General features: G+C 37.1%; 1 protein-coding gene across 7 annotated transcripts in view; it reads left to right on the top strand.

Annotated features, from left to right (window-relative positions):
• Lrch2 (leucine rich repeats and calponin homology domain containing 2) overlaps positions 1 to 23,520 on the top strand; it is a 164,929-nt gene that overhangs the window by 86,123 nt on the left and 55,286 nt on the right. For all 7 annotated transcript variants that reach the window (XM_060375693.1, XM_060375695.1, XM_060375690.1 and 4 more), the window contains exons 4-6: positions 1,670 to 1,775; positions 1,862 to 1,998; positions 10,478 to 10,611. In XM_060375693.1, the coding sequence (XP_060231676.1) occupies positions 1,670 to 1,775; positions 1,862 to 1,998; positions 10,478 to 10,611 (377 nt within the window). The remainder of the gene's footprint in view (positions 1 to 1,669; positions 1,776 to 1,861; positions 1,999 to 10,477; positions 10,612 to 23,520) is intronic.

Here is a 23,520-nt window from a genome sequence, read left to right as displayed (position 1 = left end):
TCTTCAACAAAAGGTCTTACAGTCGGTGTCTTAGAGGGTAACCAACAGCAATATCAAGAGCTTGTATATTTAATATTTTGAGTTTTACAGGAACTCATTGGCCAAATACTCTTAAAGAGGTAACCCATTTCTGGAATTGCCTTATTTGATAATATCAGGTGTCTAATAGGAGCATTGTTGTGCTATTATTGGGTGACTCCATTTTTACTCTCTTTGTTTGCATGTGTATTTATTTCTGTCCATCTATATTTAAAGAAGCTTCTATAGTTACAGCTTTCCATGTTTTTTTCCAAAAAGATCTTCGGGTGAATGCATTTTAAAACAGGGTTACATTTTATACTCTTGACAGAATTCAGATTCTGATTCTTTTGACTGTCTTTGAGTAGGATATGGATTACACATAATGCATGCTTATAATTATTTCATAGTCATATGTCTTTGGAGAAAGTAATTTATTTAAACTTTTCTTGATTATGGTGTCTTGGATATCTTGTTTACATCTATAAATCCTTGACTTTTTTGAAGTTTTTATCTTTGTAAATAATCTCAAATTAATTACAATAATTGACAGATTATTTTAGTTGGTTGGTAGTTATCTTTAATGTTTTATTTCTGATTGAACATTTGGCTCATTCTTCTAATTTCAGTGGACAAAAGTTGTTCTTTGTTGAGAGTTTTACTTATGTACCTATTAAATTTAATTTCAATTTTTTAATTTTTTATTTATTTATTTTTTAAAATTTTTTATTATTAGTTACATTTTATTAACTCTGTGTCCCAGCTGTATCCCACTCCCTCATTCCCTCCCAAACCCACCCTCCCTCCCTCCCTCATCTCCTCCCTACCCCTTTCCAAGCCCACTGATTGGGAAGGTCCTCCTCCCCTTTCATCTGACCCTGTTTTATCAGTTATCTTCAGTACTGGCTGCAAAGTTCTCCTCTATGGCCTAGGAAGACTGGACCTCCCTTGGGGGGGGGGAGTTCAAAGAGCCTGCCATTGAGTTCCTGTCAGAAATAGTCCCTGTTCCCCTTACTATGGGAAACCAATTGGTTACTGAGCTATCACAGGCTACATCTGAGTGGAGGTTCTAGGTTATATCAATACATGGTCCTTGGTTGAATGTCAGTCTCAGAAAAGACCCTGTGCCCAGATATATTTGGTCCTTGTGGAGCTCCTATCTTTTCCATGTCATACTAACTTCCCCTTCTTTCATATGATTCCCTGCACTGCCCAAAGTTTGGTTATGAGTCTCAGCATGTGCTTTGATACACTGCTAGGTAGAGTCTTTCAGAGGCCCTCAGTGGTATGCTCCTGTCCTGTTACTTGTTTTCTCCTATGTCCAATGCCCATCCCATTTGTCTTTCTAAGTGAGGATTGATCATCTTACCCCGGGTCCTCTTTCTTGTTTATCTTCTTTAGGTGTATAGATTTCATTATGTTTATCATATCTTATAGATCTGTATATGTGAGTATATACCATGTGTGTCTTTCTCCTTCTGGGATAATTTTTTTTGACTGTGGTATATTAGCTGATGATCTAATAAAGATCTGCCAGAAAAGGACATTAGAAGAACTTTGCTTGCAATTTGTCCATATGCTTACAATTTAATATTGAATGTATGTTTGTACTTTTCAATTTAGTATCACTTTATTTTCTTGTTTTCTTTAGGACATTAGCTGCAATGAGATTCAGGTCCTTCCCCCACAAATGGGAAAATTACATTCCCTTAAAGAGCTAAATATAAGAAGAAATAATCTTCATGTTTTGCCAGATGGTAAGATATGCACTATTTTCACTCACTTGAGTAACACAGTGACCATACATTATTTAACTTACTTTTTTCTTCCCATTTCTGAACAGAATTGGGAGATCTTCCCTTAGTGAAGTTGGATTTCTCCTGTAATAAAGTTACTGAAATTCCTGTTTGCTATAGGAAGCTCCATCATTTACAAGTAATAATTTTGGATAACAATCCATTGCAAGTACCACCAGCACAGGTTTGTAATAAGCACATGATATGTATTTGTTCTCAGTTTTTCATGATTTTATCTGTTTATTAAATTTTAAAACAGTATCATATGCATTTTGTCTTTTAGATAGCATAATTTTGAAGAAGAAAAATAGGTAGAATAGTGTTAACTAGTGACCCCACATACAAGGCTGAGGAGCACAACAGTTCCTACTAACTCCAAGCATTGGTCCCTGGCATCTGAAGAAGAGTTTTTGTTTGTTTTCTTGCTTGCTTGCTTGCTTATTTCAATCTTTCAATAATGTTAAATTGCATTCATTACAAAGGTTGTATTTTTTCTTTTTTATATGTCCATTAACTTTTAGAGAATTTCATACAATTTATCTTGATCATATTCACATTTACCACCACTCCTCCCATTCCATCATCCCAGATCCACTGTTCCCCATCATGTCGTGTTTATTTTTTCTTCTTCTCCTCTTCCTCCTCCTTCTCCTCTTCCTCCTTTGCTTGCTTTTATAATAAAAGAGACAATGTCTCAGCTACTGTTTGGGTCCTCTGCCCCTTTCAGTCTTTTAGTCCCCACTTCTGTGATTCTTGAGCCTTAAATATAGGAGCTATGCTGCAGCTGTATCTGTTGTGGCTGGGCTCCCAATAGTCAGGTGATCTCTGCGTTTTGACTAGTTGTGTTTGTCTTTCGTTCGTTCTTTCTTTCTTTCTTTCTTTCTTTCTTTCTTTCTTTCTTTCTTTCTTTCCTTCCTTCCTTCTTCTTCCTCCTCATCCTCTCCTCCTCTTTCTCTTTCTCATCATTGTCATTGTTGTCTTCTTTTTCATCTTTCTTATCTTTCTTTTTCTTTCTTCCTTTCTATTTTACTGAAAATAAACTTTTATACAACATATTCTGATTTTTCCTCCCCCAACTCCTCCTAACTTCTTTCCACCTCTCCACCCACTCAAATCCATATTATTTGTTGTTCTCTGTCATTGGAAAACAAACAGACATATGAAAATAATGAAAAATTAAAAAAAAAAATCTTGATAGGACCAAACAAGCAAACAAGGAAACAAACAGAAAAAAGAAAGAATCAATATAAAAGCACAAGAAACATATATGGGCATAGAGAGAAATATATCAGCACACAGAGAAATCCCCTAAAGTTACACAATCAGAAACCATAATATATATGCAAAGGCCTGTAGTATAAGAAAATGAAAATGGAAAAAAAAATAGACAAAGAATATGAGACAAAGAAACAACTCTCCAAAAATACCATTGAGTTTATTTTATGTTGGTGTTTATTGCTGGACATGGGGCCTGGCCTTCATAGTGGTTTGTGTACCCAGTGAGACACTATTAGGGAAATTAATTTTTCTCTTGTAAGTGGTTATAAATTGGAGATAGCTTATGGGTTAAGGATGGGAGATCATGTCTTCTTCCATTTCAGCTTTGGTACTTCGTATGGTACAGACACATGCATTTGTGCATGTTGCCATAGTCTCTGTGACTTCATGTGTGCATTGGTCCTGCTGTGTTTAGAAGGCCTTGTTTTCTTGGTATCCCCATACCCTCTTGCTCTTATAATTTTTCTACCTCTTCTTCCACAGAATTTTATGTAGTTTTGGCTTTCTTTAATCTCTTTCAATTGCAGAAAGAAGCTCTGCAATGAGTGGCGAAAGCTACATTTATTTGTGAATATGAGGATATATATTTATAATCCATATAGAGACTATACTGGTTTAGGTAACTGGAAGTAGTAGGTTCTTCTCTACATTCCATGTCCTCCTCTGTCATGAATAATTGTCTAAGTTCATAGTGCCAAACAAGAATTCCCTTCTATTGAGTGGGTCTTAAGAGCTGTGAAGGGACTGCTGGTTACAGCAAGATACTGATGCTATTATTATTCTTTTAATAATAGCTTGCCATGCTGGTCAATGCTATGGTTCATTGATGCTACAGCTGGGTAGGACTATTACTTGTTTTGATCTATTGGCAACTTGAATGTACCGTTCCTTCTGAATTGATGATTGCTGCTAATCTTCATAGAGGAGGCATGCAGTTCAGTTTCATATGGATTCCTTCAAATCCTGTGTGCAGAGTATGTGATGTCTTCAGCAATTGAAACCTACCTTCCTTTTCTGGAAGGCACTAAGGGCATTGGCCATAGCATATATTGTTTTGGGCTTCCTTTCGGTGCCTCTAACCAGAAACTTGAAAGAAGGTTTCCCATTTCTGGCACTGGGATTTTTGTTAGATAGTTTATGGTTTTTTGGGAGAACCATTGTCATCTTAATTGGGCAAATTCAGTTTTTTCCCATTACACAAACTTACACATAGTCCATGTAATATCAAGAAATACGTTTATAAGATTCTGAGGAACTTGTTAAAAACTTACATTCTCTTATTAATGTGTCTCAGTGAAGGCATATATTCTTCATATATTTCACCCAGAGAAAACAGAGACAGCTTGAAAAAAGAATGCTGGGTGTAGTGGAAAATGTGATACTTGCCAAGGAGAGGCAGGAAAATTAGTAGTTCAAACACAAGGAGTTTGAGGTCAGCTTCAGTTATATAAGACTGTTTCAAGACATGTGATCTAGAAAAAGTCAGTTAATTCTGTGACTTGTTTTTCTTCAAAGACCGTTATGCATGGCTCCAGAACATACACACTTTTAATTGCTATACCATACTATGTTTTTAAAAAGCAGTAAATTAAGGTTAAGTGAGCTGTTGGGGAATTCAATAAGTGGTGTTGGTCAAATTAGATAATAACATGGAGAAAAATAAAACTAAATCCTCATCACTCGCAGTGCACGAAACCCCAAGTGGATCAAAGATTCAATGTTAAGACCTTATACCATGAAGTTCACAGAGGGAAAAGTAAGGAATGTGTTTGAGCTCATTTGGCACAAGAAAGTTCTTTCTGAACAGGACTCCAATATTGCAAGTAACTAAAACTAACAATAAATGGAAACTTATGAAATGAAAAATTTTCTGTTCAGCAAAGTACTCCATCACATGAGTAAAGAACCAGTATACAGACTGGAGAAAATGTCTTACAAGCTTTACTTCTGTGAGACGATTAGCCTCTAGAATATTTTTTTAAATACTTTTAAAAAAGAACCTGAACATCATGAAAACAAATAACCAATTAAAATTGGGGCATGAAACTAAACACAAGAGTGTCAAAAGAAGAAATACAAATATTTGAGAAATATTTTAAGAACATTCAACATCCTCAACTATCAGGGAAACAAAAATTAAAACCAATTTGATATTTCATCCTACCAAGCCAGAATGACTCTTAAACCAAACCAAACCAAACCAAAGCAGAAACCCTCAACAACAAATGACTACAAATGCTGGCAAAGATGTAGACAAAGGGAAGCATATATGCTGTTAGTGTGAGTACAAAAATGATGCAAGCACTATGGAAACTGTTGTGATGATTCCTTGAAAAGCTAGAAATAGTTTTGCCATATGATTCAGCCATACCACTCCTGGGCATATTCCCAGAGGATTCTATACCCTACTATATAGACACTTGACTTTCCATATTCACTTCTGCTTTAGTCACAATAACCAGAAAAGGAACACAGCCTAGATGTCCATCAGCGGATTAAGGAAAATGTGGCACATATACACAATGAAAATTCATCTATAAAGAAAAATGAAATTCTCAGACAAATTGTTGGAGCTGGAAATAATTATCCTCGCTGAGATAGTTTAAACCCAAAAAAAGAAATGCTATGTGTTTTCTCTCACCTGTGGATGACTCTTTAGATGTGTATGTTCTAGTTGGAGTACCATAAAAGTCAAACCAGTAAGGAACTTCTAAAGGACTAGTAAGGGGCTATAGGAAGATACTTTAAGGGAATGGTGAATAAAAAACAGGTGGGTTGAAACAGCAAAGAAGAATCGTGGAATAAAGTTAAATGAGGTGCAGGATGGAACGGCAGGATGCTGTCTTTTCTCCAGTGTTTATTGTTGGCTTCTTTGTAAAAAATCTGGTAGCTATACGAGTGTGAGTTTATATGTATTTTCCAGGCTATTGATCAATATGTCTGTTTCTATTCAAGTGCCATGCTGTATTATTACTATTATTCTATAGTATAACTTGAGAGAAGGAATAGTGATACCTCGAGCACTGATTTTGTTGTTAAGGTTTGTTTTATCCTGTCTCTATTTTGCCATAATTACGTCATACTAGTACTCAATCTCTCTCTCTCTCTCTCTCTCTCTCTCTCTCTCTCTCTCTCTCTCTCTCTTTCTCTCTCTCTCTCTCTTTTAAACTTTCTTTTTGTATCTGTTGTATATTTTTAAGTGTGGGTGCACATGCCATGGCACATATGTGGAGGTCAGAGAACAATATCATGTGTTAGTCCTACCTCCCAATGTGTTTGAAAAAAGTATCTCTTGTTTTGTCTCTGCATATACTAGGCTAGCTTGTTGCCAATTTTAAGAGATGTTCCTTTCTCCCCATTCTATCTTGTTGTAAGGGTATTTGCATTAGAGACTTGGGATAGTATATATTTTTTATTTGTTTCTTTGCTTGTTTGTTGTTGTTAGTTTTTAAATTTAATTTTATTTTTATTAACTACAGTTTATTCACTTTTATCCCAACTATAGCCACCTCCCCATTTCCCTCCCAAACTCACCCTCTCTCCCTCATCTTCTCTTATGCCCCTCCCCCAGTCCAATGATAGTGGAGGACCTCCTCCACTTCCATCTGACCATAGTCTGTCAGATCTCATCAGGAGTGGCTGCATTGTCTTCCTCTGTAACCTGGTCAGGCTGCTCCCCCCTCAGTGGGAAGTGATCAAAGAGCCAGCCCCTGAGTTCATGTCAGAGACAGTTCCCATTACTAGAAAACCCACTTGGACAGTGAGCTGCCATGGGCTACATCTGTACAGGGGTTCTAGGGTATCACCATGCCTGGTCCTTGTTTAGAGTTTCATTCTCATAAAAGACCCTTGTGTCCAGATTTTTTGGTTCTGTTGCTTTCCTTATGGAGATCCTCTCCCCTCCAGGTCTTTTTATCTCCCTTTCTTTCATAAGATTCCCTGCACTCTGCCCAAAGTTTGGCTACAAGTCTCAACATCTGCTTCCATACCCTGCTGGGTAGAGCCTTTAAGAGACCCTCTGTGGTAGGCTCCTGTCTTATTCCCTGTTTTATTCCCTGTTTTCTCCTTCTGATGTCTATCCCCTTTGCCTTTCTGAATGAAGATTGAGCATCTTACCCAGAGACCTCATTCTTGATTAGCTTCTTTAGGTGTACAGATATGTTTATCCTGTATTATATGCCCAACATCCACTTATAAGTGAAGATATACCATGTGTGTCTTTTTGCTTCAGGGATATCTCACTAGGATGATCTTTTCTAGACCCCATCATTGCCTGCAAATTTATTGATTTCCTTGTTTTTACTTGCTGAGTAGTTTTCCATTGTGTAAATGTACCACAATTTCTGTATCCATTCTTCAACTGAGGGACATCTGGGTTGTTTCCAGCTTCTGGATATTACAAATAAAGGTGCTATGAACATGGTTGAGTAAATGTCCTTGTTACGTACTTGAGCATCTTTTGGATATATGCCTAGGAGTGGTATAGCTGGATCGAGAGGTAGCACTATTCCTAATTGATTTCCAAGGTTGTTGTACAAGTTTACGTTCCCAACAGCAATGGAGTTGGGTTCCCCTTTCTCTACATCCTCTCCAGCATGTGTTATCACTTGAGTTTTTGATCTTAGACATTCTAATGGGTATAAGGTGAAATCTCAGGGTCATTTTTATTTGCAGTTCCCTGGTGACTAAGGATGTTGAGTATTCGTTTAAGTGTTTCTCTGCCATTCAATGTTCCTCTACTGAGAATTCTCTGTTTACCTCTGTACCCCAGTTTTTAATTGTATTACTTAATTTGTTGCTGTTTTAACCTCTTAAGTTTTTTTAAATATTCTGGATATTAGCCCTCTGTCAGGTATAGGGTTGGTGAAGATCCTTTCCCAATCTGTAGGCTGTCGTTTTGTTTTGATGAGTGTCCTTTGCTTTCCATTTTCACGAGGTCCCATTTATTGATTGTTGATCTTAGAGCCGGTGCTGTTGATGTTCTGTTAAGGAAGTTATCTCCTGTGCCAATGAGTTCGAGGATCTTCTCCATTTTTCTTCTAACAGGTTTAATGTGTCTGTTTTTATATTGAATTCTTTGATCTACTTGGATTTTAGTTTTGTGCAGGGTGATAAGTATGGATCTATTTGCATTTTTCTACATGTAGGTATCCAGTTAGACCCGCATCATTTGTTGAAGATGCTATCTTTTTTTTTTTCCATTTTAACGTTTTTAGCATCTTTGTTAAAAATCAGGTGTCCATAAGTGTGTGGGTTTATTTCTGGTTCTTCTTCTCAATTCCATTGATCTACCATTCTGTTTCTATGCAAGTACCATGCAGTTTTTATTACTGTTTCTCTATAGTATAACTTGACATCAGGGACAGAGGTACCTCCAGCAGATCTGTTGTTTTACAGGATTGTTTTTAATGCGGAGTTAGGGAATCAAATATAGGTCTTCATGGTTTTGATGCAAGTGCTTTACCCAAAGTTATTTCATCTTTTTAGCCAACATACCTTTTTTTTTTCTTGGAAGGTTGTTTTTTGTTTTGTTTTGTCCTCTTATCATTGATTTTTCTGTTTGACCAAGTATTTTCTTAGAGTATTTTCCTAGCCAAAGTTTATTCCACCTTGATATATATATATATATATATATATATATATGTGTGTGTGTGTGTGTGTGTGTGTGTGTGTGTGTGTGTGTGTGTGTGTGTGTGTTTGTGTGTGTGTGTGTGTGTGTGTGTATGTGTGACATGGGCTTCTTTGTGTATGTAGCCCTGGCTTTCTTCTACCTCAATGTGTTGACCGGGCTGGTCTTGAACTCACAGAGATCTGCTTATTGCTACCTTCTTAATACTAAAATTAAAAGTTTGTACCACCACTGCCTACCATTTCTTTAAAAACTTATTTATTTCAATTTTTTTTTTTGGTTTTTGGTGAGATTATATATTTATATATTCACTAATTCATTCAATATATATTTCTTTTTTTCTAATAAAGGCATTGCTCATGGTATAGATATTATAGTTTTGTAGTAGTTTGTTCATTTTACTTTTAACAAGAAAATCTGAGTAAAATATAAAAAAATAGGGGGTAGAGTTATGGCTCAGTAGTTACGAACAGTTTCTCCTCTTTCAGAGGACCCAGGTTCAGTTTCTAGCCTGTGACTGATGGTTCTATTTCCAGCATCTTCCACACCCTGTTCTGGCTTTCATGATCATTGGCCACACCTGTGGTACATTTACATATATGCAGGCAAACATGAATATACATAAAGTAAAAATAAATAAAGCTTTTAAAAAGGAAGTAGTTTGTTTTAATAGAAATACACACAGGGATTGCACTGGTCTAAGCAGGATGAGATCCTAGCCCTGAGAAAAGTAGGAACAAGCGCCATCCTTAACTCAGAAGCTATTTCCAATTGGCAACTACTTACAAAAGAAGAATTAGTTTTCTCTGATGGAGTCTCACTGGGTATAAAACCATACTTAAGGGAAGACCCAATGCTCAGCTATATATTCTCAAAACCAAATAAACTCAGTGGTATTTTTGAAAGTTTTTATATTTATGTATTTTTTTCTAATTTTTTTCTGTCTTACAGTGCTTTTGTGGGCTATTTTTAACATTATAGATTTTTTTGTTTACATATTACCGTTTACAATTTTTTATGGGTTGTGTGTGAATAAATGTGTATATTTCAGAGTCTGTATGTGGTTTTTTGTGTATTTTTGACCTTTTCCTATCCTTTTGCTTGTTTTGTTCTATTTAGTTTTTTTTTAAATTTTATTTTATTATCATAATAATATGGATTTAGGTAGGTTCAGAAGTGGAGAGGATCTGGGATGAGTTAGGGGAGGGGAACCATAACCAGAATATATTTTATAAAAATGTATTTTCAATTAAGAAAAAATAACCCCATTCTTAAATAAGAAAAAGTAAATGTATAATATAGAAAACTTATTCTGATGAAAAGATGATAGTTGATTTTTAGTATTATCAGTAGAGTCACATTTTCTACCTTATAACACACATATAATATATTAAAATATTGATTGCAGTATCTCAGCATAATTTGAGATAATTTCAATATATAAATAACTTGATCCTGCTCCTTTATATTTGCAATTAGAGTACATGGAGATGGTTCAGCAGTTAAGTCCAGATTCTGTTTTTGATGAGAATCTGAGTTTGTTTCCTAGAGCCCACATGGTGGGCTCTATTATAACTCTATTATAGAGTTATAATCATTTATAACTCTAATTCCAGGGAGTACATGTCCTCTTCTGGACTCTGCCATATGGCATGCACATGGTGCACATTCTTACATAGAAGCAACACACTCATACATGTAAAAATAAACATTTGTATTAGAATTGTTACTAAATGTACTTCTTTTTTGTTTACAGATATGCTTAAAGGGAAAAGTACACATATTTAAGTACTTAAATATACAAGCATGTTGTAGAATGGATAAGAAACCAGATTCCCTGGATCTTCCATCGCTGAGTAAAAGAATGCCTTCTCAGCCTCTCACAGACAGGTAATGTAAACAGCTTATAGTTTTAGTCAATGATTGTTCTCAGTTGTTATAAAATAAATTTATCACTCTTGAGTGTACTGAATGAAATTAGCTTGATTAAACCAGTGCTAAAAATGTATTTGGCAGACAGTCATTGAATCACTTCTGGGATATTGAACAAAATGTGAGGTACTATTTTAACACAGAAAATGTAAATGTTTTACAGTGTAATTAAAAGCATTGATATCCTGTCTGTGACAACTGTTAGCCTACATTTGGCCCCTATATTAATACTTGTAATAGCTAGTATAATTGGACTTTGAGCTGAAGTTAAAAGAAGAGGAAGATAATTGACTAGGATCAGAAGGAAGGAAAAGAAGTCCTCCCCTATCAGTGGACTTGGGGAGGGGCATGCATGTAGAGAGTGGAGGAAAAGAAGGATTGGGACGGGAGGAGGTAGGGAACCACGAGGGGGATACAAAGTGAATAAAGTGTAATTAATAAAGAAAAAAAAAGAAGAGGAAGATATTTTGGTTCTTTCTTCCTTTTTTTAATGGTCTTTTCTTTTTCTGGTGTGGAGTCTTTAATCTAAGCAAGTGCTTTTTATTTACTGAACTTCAACCCCAGCTTTGTGTGTGTGTGTGTGTGTGTGTGTGTGTGTGTGTGTTCTTTTTCTCTTTGCAGTGCTGGAAGTTTAATTCAGGCCCTATTTTATACTAGACAAGTTCTCTACTATTCAACCATACCTCTTTATCTCCTGGTCAAAATGATATATTATTGATAGTCTTTGGTTGTGCTGTCCTCTATGGTATTTTTATATGGTAGATATGTTATTCTTTTAAGTCATACTTTCAAGATGTTCTTAAAGACTTTTTGAAAATACAGTTTTATCCAGAAATATGGAAAATAAATTGGAATGGGACAACTGCACAAAGAGAGACTGTGTGCGCCTAAAATATTTAAAGATTTGTCATTGATATATATGATAAATTTTAGATTGTGTTGGATGAGGTTGTAGCAAGTATAATTTCTTAACAATAAAAATCTTGAATTCCCTAACAGGATTTTCTCATGAATCTTTCTCTTGCCTTCATTTATTATGTTAATTCCTAAAGTATATTACATTTACTATTAGTAGTCAAGAAAGATTAATGTTCTATTAAAGTTAGAATTTGATCTATGCTAATTTCTTTCTCTCTACATATATATTTTGCAAGTGAGATTGCCTTATGAATGGTATTCATTTTGTTCAGTCACCTCTTATATACATAGCTGTTGAATGCTTACTGGTATATTCAGGATATATTTTTTGAAAGCTGTACATGTTGATCATGAAAGTCACAATCTAGGTGGAGAAATCAGCTAATAAACAAAACAAGGAAACCTATAAATATGAGTTAAGCTTATTTTGTACTGCTATAAGAGAATACCTGAGACCATGTAACTTATCTATCTATCTATCTGTCTGTCTGTCTGTCTGTCTATCTGTCTATCTATCTCTTTATTTTACATAGTAACCCCATCCCTCCTCTCCATGTCATCCACCCTCCCTCCTCCTCCCTGTATTCTTCTCCCCTACTCCTCAGAAAAGAGGAGCTCTCCTCCCCATCATCAGAGCACAGCAAGTCGCATTAACATCAAGACTGAGTGCATCCTCTTCCCCTTTGGTCTGGCGTGGCCACTGTAATTTTAAAAATTTTATAATTTATAGTTTTGGAAACTGATTAATTCCAAGATGGGGGAGTCATATTTATTGAGGCCACTATCACAGCATTTCAACAGGTAACAGTTAACATAAAGAAATTGAGAGATGTGAACAGGGTGTTAAATTTACTCCTGTAACAAATCTATTTCCTGGACAATAAAATAACTCCTACAATAGAGAGGTAATATCTTCAAAGACTGCACTCTTATGATCTAAACTGCTACCAAATTCCACATTCCAATGCTTTTGGAATTTAAGTTTACAATGCATTCAGATCATAGAATTCTCTCTCGTTCTCTCTCTCCCTCCCTCAGACACATACAGATTCACAAAGATGCCTGGCATATGATGGTTCATGTTATCATTTATCAAATATTCCATGGTGCTTAAACTACATGCAGCCAGCAGAAACCAGTATTGAATTTTGAATGTTCATCTTTTCTGGGGATGACAATATATAGTATGAGTGTACCTTTGTGCTACTGGGCAGTGACAGTGAGCTGTTGTTAGATCACAAGGTTAGATAAGAAGTACTCTGCAGAAGACTGAGTATTGCTAAAATATGATGTTTAAGATGCATAGTAAATACATTTTTATTTGAAATATTTTTCAACTTACAAATTTACTAGAATCTTTTATGTGTATGTAAAATTTGAAATTGTGACAAACTTTGTAAGAAATGTTTCTAGTCATACTTCAAGGCTTTGGTCAAGGAATCTCTCTTTGGGAAGTTAAAGATTTTAAAGTGTTTTTGTTTTGTTTTGTTTTGTTTTGTTTTGTTTGAGACAAGGTCTCACTGTAGAGCTCTGTCTGGCCTGGAACTCACTATGTAGACCAATATGGTCCAATACCTCTGAGGATCCTCCTGTGTATGTCTTCCAAGTTTCAGGCTTGTTCCACTAAGACTGACCTTATGCATTGTTGGAAAGTCAAGTTTTAATTGATGAACCAAACTAAGAAAACCATTTGTATGAACAGTGGGGGCTAAACATGTCAGGAAGAAGGAAAAGTAAAGAAGATGAAGGTTAAGCCAGTGTAGTGACACATGCACATGCCTGTAGCTTGAGAGCTAAGTAGCATGAAGCAGGAAGATGAAAAGATTTTTTTGTTTTGTTTTTTATTTTTTTATCTTTTATTAATTACAGTTTATTCACTTTATCCCCCCATAAGCCCTTCCCTCCTCCCCTCCCAGCCCCACCCTCCCTCCCCCTTCTTCTCGCTTGCCCCTCCCAAGTCCACTGATGGGGAGGTCCTCCTCTCCTTCCTTCTGATCTTATTCTATCAGATCCCATTAGGAATGGCTGCATTGTCATCTGTGGCCTGGTAGGGCTGCTCTCCCCTCAGGGGGAGGTGATCAAAGAACAGGCCTTTCAGATTATGTCAGAGGCAGTCCCTCTTCCCATTACTATGGAACCCACTTGGATACTATGCTGTCATGGACTACATCTGTGCAGGGGTTCTAGGTTATCTCCATGCATGTTCCTTGGTTGGAATATGAGTCCCTGGAGAGACCCCTATGTTCAAATTTTCTGGTTCTGTTGCTCTCCTTGTGGGGTTCCTGTCCTCTCCAGATCTTACTACTTCCCACTTCTTACTTAAGATTCCATGCACTTTGCCCATCAGTTGGCCTTAAGTCTCAGTGTCTGCTTTGATAGTCTGTAGGGCAGAGCCTTTCAGAGGCCCTCTGTGGCAGGTTCCTAGGTTGTTTCCTGTTTTCTTCTTCTTCTGATGTCTATCCTCTTTGCCTTTCGGGATGGGGATTCAGCGTTTTAGTCAGAGTCTGCTCTCTTGATTAGTTTCTTTAGATGTTCAGGGTTTTAGTAGGTTTATCCTATGTCATATGTCTATATGAGTGAGTATATACCGTGTGTGTCTTTCTGCTTCTGGGACAGCTCACTCAGGATGAACCTTTCGAAGTCCCACCATTTACCTGCAAATTTCATGATTTCCTTATTTTTCATTGCAGAGTAATACTCCATTGTGTAGATGTACTACGATTTCTGCATCCATTCTTCAGTTGAGGGGCATCTGGGTTATTTTAGTTTTGGGTGACATCATGGCAAGTTCCAGGCATCTAGGGGTAAGGTAACATCCTGTCTCACAAAAAAGGAAGAAAGAATAAAACCCTCAGGTCAGGAAGGCCATTGAGGATAGTGATAAAACCAGAGACTAACTGAGGATAGTGATAAAACCAGAGACTTAACTGTCAGACTAGATACCATCTGAGGACCATATTTATAATAATATTGCAAATTGGATAGGAGAATTGTCGCATTTTGCCTGCCTACAAAATATGAAAACACACCATTTTGTTACAGTTTCTCATTTTTTTCTCTCCCTCCCCACAATATGTGTGTACGTGTATGTGTATGTGTGTGTATGTGTTGGCTTTCACACTTAACATTCTGATATTTTTGCTATATGTATGATTTCAGAAGGTGTACCTACTGATTTTTTAAAGCAAAACATTCATCACAACATGTAATTTTTGTTGAAAATCTGGGGATGAATTGAAAACACCTTAGTACCTGTTACATACTAGATAGTCAGTGAACAGTGTGCAATAAATACTTGGCTACCTGTTTGACATAATTTGCAAGTCAAAAATCTATAAGACCAGCTCTACTCTCACACGTAAACAGCTCTATATTCAGCAGTTTGGGGACAGTGTGCATTTTTATGTTCCCTTTTCATAAATATTAAATGGACTAGTGTTTGTTAGTCTGTTTTTTTAATTTATTTTTTGATTATTACAATTTATTCACTCTGTACCTCAGCTGTAGTTCCCTCCCTTGTACCCTTATTAATTCCACCCTCCCTCCCTCTTCTCCTCCCATACCCTTCCCTCAGTCCACTAATTGGGGAGGTCCTCTTCCCCATCCATGTTCCTAGCCTATCACGTCTGATCAGGACTGGCTGCATTGTTTTCCTCTGTAACATGGTACAGCTGAACTTCCAACAGGGGGAAGTTGTCAAAGAGCCAGCCATTGAGTTCATGCCAGACATAGACCCTGCTTTTTTTACAGTGAGACTGAGCTGCAATGGACTACATCTGAGCAAGAGGTCTAGGTTATCTCCATGCATGGTTCTGTGTTGGAGTATCAGTCTCAGCAAAGATCCCTGTGTCTATAATTTTTGGTTCTGTTGGTCTCATTATGGAGCTCCTTTTCCCTCTAGGTCTTTCCATCTCCCATTGCATTCATAAGTTTCTCTGTACTCTGCCTAAAGTTTGGCTATGAATCTCAGCATCTGCTTTGATACTCTGCTAAGTAGAGTCTATCAGAGGCCCACTATGGTAGGTTCCTGTCCTGTTCTCCGTCTTCTCTTCCTATGTTGTGGCTGCCCACAGCCACATTTGGATACCACCTGAGAGAGGGCTGGGAGATAAAGCGAACAAGGGGACACGAAGAAGGACACCAAGTCATTGATCAAGGTGCCAATTTATTGAAGGGAGAGCCAACTATATAAAAGCAGGAGAAAACAAGGAACTTTCTTTATTGTAACATCCATATGCATCAGCTGGCAGCTTCCCTGAGGATTCACTCAAGGTTGCATGGCACCAGCTATCTGACTCCCAGGGTCGCTCAAGTTTGCACGGGACCAGTTATCTGGTTCCCAGGCTAGTGCAGAGCCTACTTAATTTTGTTCTGAGGAACAGCATGGAGCTTGTCTATCTTGTTCCCAAGAACAGAGCTCCCTCATGCAAAGCTTGCCAAGGTCAGTCTTTCAGAGGCTGGCTGACTGCGAAAGTCAGAAGGCAAAATTTTATTTACCAGAGGCCATTGCTCAAGCTCAGCATCAAATATGCACTCCATTTTGGCTAATACAACTCCACTCTGGCTGCCATACTATGTCTATCCCATTTACTTTATGAGTGAGGATTGAGTAACTTCCCTCCTTCTTGTTTAGTTTCTTTAGGGGTATAGATTTTAGTATGTTTATCCTATTTTATATACTAATATCCTTTTATAAGTAAGTATATGCCATGTATGTCTTTCTTCTTCTGGGATACCTCACTCAGGATGATTTTTTTCTAGTTCCCAACATTTGTCTGCAAATTTCATGATTTGCTTGTTTCTAATAGCTTTGTAGTATTCCATTGTGTAAATATACCACAATTTGAGTGGCATTTGGGTTGTTGTCATATTCTGGCTATTACAAATAAAGCTGCTATGAACATGTTTGACAAATGTCTTTGCTGTATAGTTGACCATAATTTATATATATGCCTAGTATGGTATAGCTGGATCTTGAGGAAGCACTATTCCCAATTTTCTGAGAATCACCAGATTGATTTCCAAAGTGGTTGTACAAGTTTACATTCCCACTAGCGATGAAGGGTTCTCCTTTCTCCACATCCTCTACAGCATGTGTTATCACTTGAGTTTTTGATATTAGACATTCTGATGGGTGCAAGGTGAAATCTCAGGGTTGTTTGATTTGTATTTCCCTGATGACTAAGGATGTTGAGCATTTCTTTAAGTGCTTCTCTGCCATTCCAGCTTCCTCTACAAAGAATTCTCTGTTTAGCTCTGAACACCATTTTTTTAATTTTATTATACTTGATTTGTTGATTTTTAACTTCTGTAGTTCTTTATATATTCTGGATATTAGTCCTCTATCAGATAGAGGGTTGGTGACGATCTTTTCCCAGTCTGCAGGCTGTCATTTTGTTTTGATGATAGTGTCCTTTACTTTACAGATGCTTTTTAGGTTTATGAGGTCCCATTTATGGATTGTTGCTCTTAGAGCCTGTGCTGTTGGATTTCTGTTCAGGAAGTTGTCTCCTATACTGATGAGGTCAAGGCTCTTCCCCAGTGTTTCTTCTAACAGATTTAGTGTGTCTGGTTTTGTATTGAGGTCTTTGATCTAATTGTAATTTAGTTTTGTACATGGTGATAAGCATGGATCTATTTGCATTTTTCTACATGTAAACATCCAATTAGACCAGCACCATTTGTTGAAGATGCTGTCTTTTTCCCTTTGTACAGTTTTGGCTTTTTTGTCAAAAATTAAGTATCCATAGGTGTGTGGGTTTCTTTCTTTCTTTATTTCTTCTTCTTTCTTTTTCTTTCTTTCTTTCTTTCAAGATTTTATAGCTTTGTTTATTTAATATATGGGAAAACAGAGGACATGATGATGGAATTACTTAAATTCCCTCTTTATGTACATTGAAAACAACTTTAAGCCTTGAAGTACTTTAAGATATCTTATGAAAACATGCTTCTGGTGATGTATCATAGGTATGCCACCCAGAAGTAACCAATGACTACATTAAGCTGGTGAAGAGAATAGCTCTTCTTTGCTTCATCAATCTTATCCCATAACAAGTTTCTCCTAGAAAAATATATATTTACATTTATATGCAGCAAGATATGTATTCTAATAAAGACTATGCTCATTATCAAATACCACATATATGGAGACACTTAAATTTAAATTTATATTAAAAATTAGAAGCAAACGATCTCATCCAGTTTTTAGTGAAAATTTACTTTTCATTACTGAGTGTATTGATTACTAATAGGTCTTAGCTAAAGGCACATAGGAGCTAGATAATGGATTGATAAATGAAAGGATAGCTAGACAGAGAGATTAGATAGATAGATAGATAGATAGATAGATAGATAGATGAATAGATAAGCAGATGATTATTAGATAAATAGAAGATAGATGAGTATATGAGTATACATTTTTTAAAAATTTATTTATATATTTATAAATTACATTTTATACACTTTATATTCCAGCTGTACCTCCTTCTCTTCTCCCGTCTCAGTCCCACCCTCTGTCCTTCATCTCCTCCCATACCCCTCCCCAAGTCCATTGATAAAGGAGGTCCTCCACCCCTTGCCTCATTCCCTAGCCTATCAGGTCTCATCTGGATTGGATGCATTGTATTCCTCTGTGACCTGGTTAGGTTGATCCCCCATCACGGGAAGGTGATCCAAGAGACAGTCACTGAGATCATGTCAGAGACAGTCCCTGTTCCCATTACTAGGAATCTACTTGGAGACTGACCTGCCATGAGCTATATCTATTCAGGAGTTCTAGGTTATCTCCATGCATGGTCCTTGGTTGGAGTATCAGTCTCAGAAAAGAGCCCTGTGCCCAGATTTTTTTGGTTCTCTTGCTCTCCTTGTGGAGCTGCTGTACCCTCCTGGTGTTTCTGTCTCCACCTTCTTTCATAATATTCCCTGCACTCTACTCAAAGTTTGGGAATGAGTGTCAGCATTTGCTTTGATACCTTGCTGGGTAGAGTCTTTCAGAGACCCTCTGTGGTAGGCTCCTGTCATTTTCCCTGTTTTCTCCCTCTTCTAATGTTCATCCCCTTTGCCTTTCTGAGTGAGGATTGATCGTCTTACCCAGGGTCCTCCTTGCTCAGCTTCCTTAGGTGTTGAGATTTCAGTATGTATGTCATATATTATATCTCTAATACTCGTTTATAAATGAGTATATACCAAGTGTGTCTTTCTGCTTCTAGGATATCTCACACAGGATGATCTTTTCTAGTTTTCACAATTTGCCTGTACATTTCATGATTTCCTATTTTCAATTGCATAGTAGAATTCCATTGTGTAAATATACCACAATTTCTGTATCCGTTCTTCCATTTAGGTTCTGGCTATTCTGAATAAAGCTGCTATGAACATGGTTGAACAAATGCCCTTGTTGTGTACTTGAACATATTTTTGATGTATATCTAGGAATGGTATAGATGGATCTTGAGGAAGGACTATTTCTAATTGTCTGAGAAAGCACCAGATTGATTTCCAAAGTGGTTGTACAAGTTTACATCCCCACCAGCAATGCGGAGGGGTCCCCTTTCTCCACATCTTCTCCAGCATGTGTTTTGTCTCTTGAGTTTTTCATCTTAGCCATTCTGATGGGTGGAAGGTAAAATTTCAGGGTTGTTTTGATTTGCATTTCCATGATGACTAAGGAGCATTTCTTTAAGTGTGTCTCTGCCATTTGATATTCCTTTATTGAGAATTCTGTTTAGCTCTCTACCCCATTTTTTTAAACGGGATTACTTGATTTGTTGTTGTTTAACTTCTTAAGTTCTTTATATATTCTGGATATTAGCCTTCTGTCAGATATAGGGTTGGTAAAGATCCTTTACTAATCTGTAGGTTGTCGTTTTGTTGTGATGATAGTGTCCTTTGCTTTCCAGAAACTTTTCAGTTTCATGAGATCCCACTTACGGATTGTTTATCTTAGAGCTTGCTTTGTTGATATTCCGTTCAGGAAGTTGTCTCCTGTGCTAATGAGTGTGGGTTTATTTCTGTGTCTTCTATCTGATTCCATTTATTCACCATTTTGTTCCTATGCCAGTACCTTGCAGTTCTTATTGCTGTTGCTCTATAATACAGTTTGAGATTAGGGCTGGAGATACCTCCAGAAGATCTATTATTGTACAGGAATGTTTTAGCATTTCTGTTTTGTTTTTCTATATAAAGTTGAGAATTTTTCTTTCAAGTTCTGTAAAGAATTGTGTTGGTATTTTGATGGAATTGCATTGAATCTGTAGATTTATTTTAACAGGATGACCATTTTTTCATTTTTAATTATTTATTTATTTTTATTATTAGTTACATTTTATTTTCTCTGTATCCCAGTTGTATCCTGCTCCCTCATTCCCTCCCCATCCCACCCTACCTCCCTCATCTCCTCCCTGCCCCTTTCCAAGTCCACTGATTGGAGAGGACTCCTCCACTTTCAGGATGACCATTTTTACTATGGAAACCCTACCGATTCTTGGGCATTGGGAGATCTTTCTTTCTTCTGATACCTTCTTCAATTTCTTTATTCAGAGACTTGATGTTTCTTTTCAAACAGGTTTTTCACTTGCTTGGTTAGAATCAGAGCAAGGTAATTTATGTTATCAGTGTCTATTATGAAGCATATTGTTTCCCTAATTTCTTTCTCACTCCTTTTGTCTTTTTTAAATGTTTATTAATTATACTTTATTCATTTTGTATCTCCCCATAAACCCCTCCCTTCCCCCCCAATTACACCTTCTCTCCCCCTTCTCCACGCATGTCACTCCCTAAGTCCACTGATAGGAGAGGTATTCTTTTCCTTCCTTCTGATCCTAGTTTATCAGATCTCATCAAGAGTAGCTGCATTGTCTTCCTCTGTGGCCTGGTAAGATTGCTTCCAATCTTACCAGGGGAGGTGATCACAGAGCACACCAATCAGTTCATGTCAGAGGCAGTCCCTGTTCCTATTACCATGGAACCCACTGAACTGTCATGGGCTGAATCTGTGCAGGGGTTCCTGATTACTCCATGTGTGGTACTTGGTTGGAGTATGAGTCTCAGGAAAGACCTCTGTGCTTAGATTTTTTTTGGTTCTATTGCTCTCCTTCTGGAGTTCCTGTCCTCTCCAGACCTTACTATTTCTCACTTCTTTCATAAGATTCCATGCACTCTGCCCAACAGTTGGCCCTAAGTCTCAGCATCTAATTTGATAGTCTGCAGGGCAGAGCCTTACGGAGGCCTTCTGTGGCAGGCTCCTAACTTGTTTTCTGTTTTCTTCTTCTTCTGATGTCCATCCTCTTTGCCTTTCGGGGTGGTGACTGAGCATTATAGCCAGAGTCTTCACTCTTGATTAGTTTCTTTAGGTGTACAGATTTTAGTAGGTTTATCCTATATTATATATCTATATGAGTGAGTAGATACTGTGTGTGTCTTTCTGTTTTTGGGGTAGAGCACTCAGGATGATCTTTTCCAGTTCCCACCTTTTACCTGCAAATTTCATTGTTTTTTATTGTTGAGTAATATTCCATTGTGTAGATGTACCACAATTTCTGTATGCATTCTTCAGTAGAGGGTAATCTGGGTTGTTTCCAGCTCCTGGGTATTACAAATAAACCTGCTACAAACATGGTTGAGCAAATGTCCTTATCATGTACTTGAATCTCTTTTGGATATATGCCTAGCACTAGTAGGGCTGGATCTTGGGGAAGCGCTATTCTTAGTTGTTTGAGAAAGTGCCAGATTGATTTCCAGAGTGGTTGTATAAGTTCACATTCTTACCAGCAGTAGAGGAGGGTTCCCCTTTCTCCACAACCTCTCCAGCATTTGTTGTCACTTGAGTTTTTGATCTTGGCCATTCTGATGGGTGTCAGGTGAAATCTCAGGGTCATTTTGATTTGCGTTTCCCTGATGGCTAATGACGTTGAGCATTTCTTTAAGTGTTTTTCTCCTATTTGATATTCTTTTATTGAGAATTCTCTGTTTAGCTCTGTTCCTTATTTTTTTATTGGATTACTTGATTTGCTGCTTTTCACCTTCTTTGGTTCTTTATATATACTGGATATTAGCCCTCTTTCGGATATAGGTTTGGTGAATATTCTTTCCCAATTTGTAGGCATTCATTTTGTTTTGATGACAGTATCCTTTCCTTTACAGAAGATTTTCAGTTTCATGAGGTCCCAGTTATTGATTATTGCTCTTAGAGTCTGTGCTGTTGGTGTTCTATACAGGAAGTTGTCTCCTGTACCAATGAGTTCAAAGCTCTTGGCTACTTTTTTTTTCTAAGCGATTTAATGTGTCTGGTTTTATGTTAAGGTCTTTGATCCACTTGGACTTTAGTTTTGTGTGGGTTATAAGTATGGATCTATTTGCATTTTTGACATGTAGATATCTAGTTAGACCAGCACCATTTGTGGAAGATGCTATCTTTTTTCCATTGTATGGTTTTAGCATCTTTGTCAAAAATCAGGTGTCCATAAGTGTGTGGGTTTATTTCTCAGGTTTCTATTTGGTTCCATTGATCCACCATTCTGTTTCTATGCCAGTACCATGCAATATTTATTACTGTTACTCTATAGTAAAGCTTGACACCAGGGATAGAGATACCTCCAGAAGATCTTTTATTGTAGAGGATTGTTTTAGCAATTCTGGGTTTCTTGTTATTCCATACGAAGTTGAGAATTTTTCTTTCCAGGTCTGTAAAGAATTGTATTGGTAATTTGGTGGGAATTGCATTGAATCTGTAGATTGCTTTTGGTAAGATTGCCATTTTTACTATGTTAATCCTGACAAGCCATGAGCATGGGAGATCTTTCCATCTTCTGATATCTTCTTCTAATTCTTTCTTCAGAGACTTGAATTTTTTTTTCATATAAGGCTTTGACTTGCTTGGTTAGGGTCACACCAAGGTACTTTATGTCTTTTTTGCTATTGTGAAGGGTGTTGTTTCCCTAATTTCTTTCTCAGACCTTTTTTCTTTTGTATACAGGAAAGCTACTATTTTTTTCTTTTTTTGAGCCACTTTGTTGAAGGCATTTAGCAGCTGAAGGAGTTCTCTGGTAGACTCTTTCGGTTAATTCATGTATACTATCATGTCATCTGTGAATAGTGATACTTTGACCTCTTCCTTTCTGATTTGTATCTCATTGATCTCCTTTAGTTGGCTTATTGCTCTAAATGTTGAGGAAATAAGGAGAGAGTGGGCAGCCTTATCTTGTCCCTGATTTCAGTCAGATTGATTTAGGTTTCTTTCCATTTAGTTTAATGTTGGCTATAGGCTTGCTCTATATTGCCTTACTATATTTAGATATGATGATTTTTTATTGATGATCTCTCCCAGTCTTCAAACATGCAAATGTGCTGGATTTTGTCAAATGTTCTTTCAGCATCTATGGAGATGATCATGTGTTTTTTTTCTTTAATTTTTGTAATTCTTTATTAATTACACTTTATTCACTTTGTATCCCCCCTGTGATTCCCTCCCTCCTCCCATCCCAATCCCTCCCTTCCTCTACCCTCTGCATGCATGCTCCTCGCCAAGTCCACTGATAGGGGAGGTCTTCTTTTCCTTCCTTCTAATCCTAGTCAATTAGGTCTCATCAGGAGTGGCTGTACTGTCTTTTTCTGTGGCCTGGTAATGCTGCTTCCCCCTCAGGGGGAGGTAATTAAAGAGTAGGCCAATCATTTCATGTCAGAGACAGTCCCTGTTTCTATTACAATGGAACCCACTTGGATACTGAACTGCCATGGGCTACATCTGTGCAAGGATCTTAGGTTATTTCCATGCATAGTCCTTGGTTGGAGTATCAGTCTCAGGAAAGACCCCTGTTCTCAGATGTTTTGGTTCTGTTGCTCTCCTTGTGGAGTTCCTGTCCTCTCCAGATCTTAATGTTTCCCACTTCTTTTCTACGATTCCCTGCACTTTGCCCAAAGGTTGCCCATAATACTCAGCATATGCTTTGATAG

The sequence above is a fragment of the Meriones unguiculatus genome, chromosome X (genome assembly GCF_030254825.1).
Source record: "Meriones unguiculatus strain TT.TT164.6M chromosome X, Bangor_MerUng_6.1, whole genome shotgun sequence".
In the NCBI taxonomy this organism is placed as follows: Eukaryota; Metazoa; Chordata; class Mammalia; order Rodentia; family Muridae; genus Meriones; species Meriones unguiculatus.
This window is presented reverse-complemented; position numbering and strand designations above follow the sequence as displayed.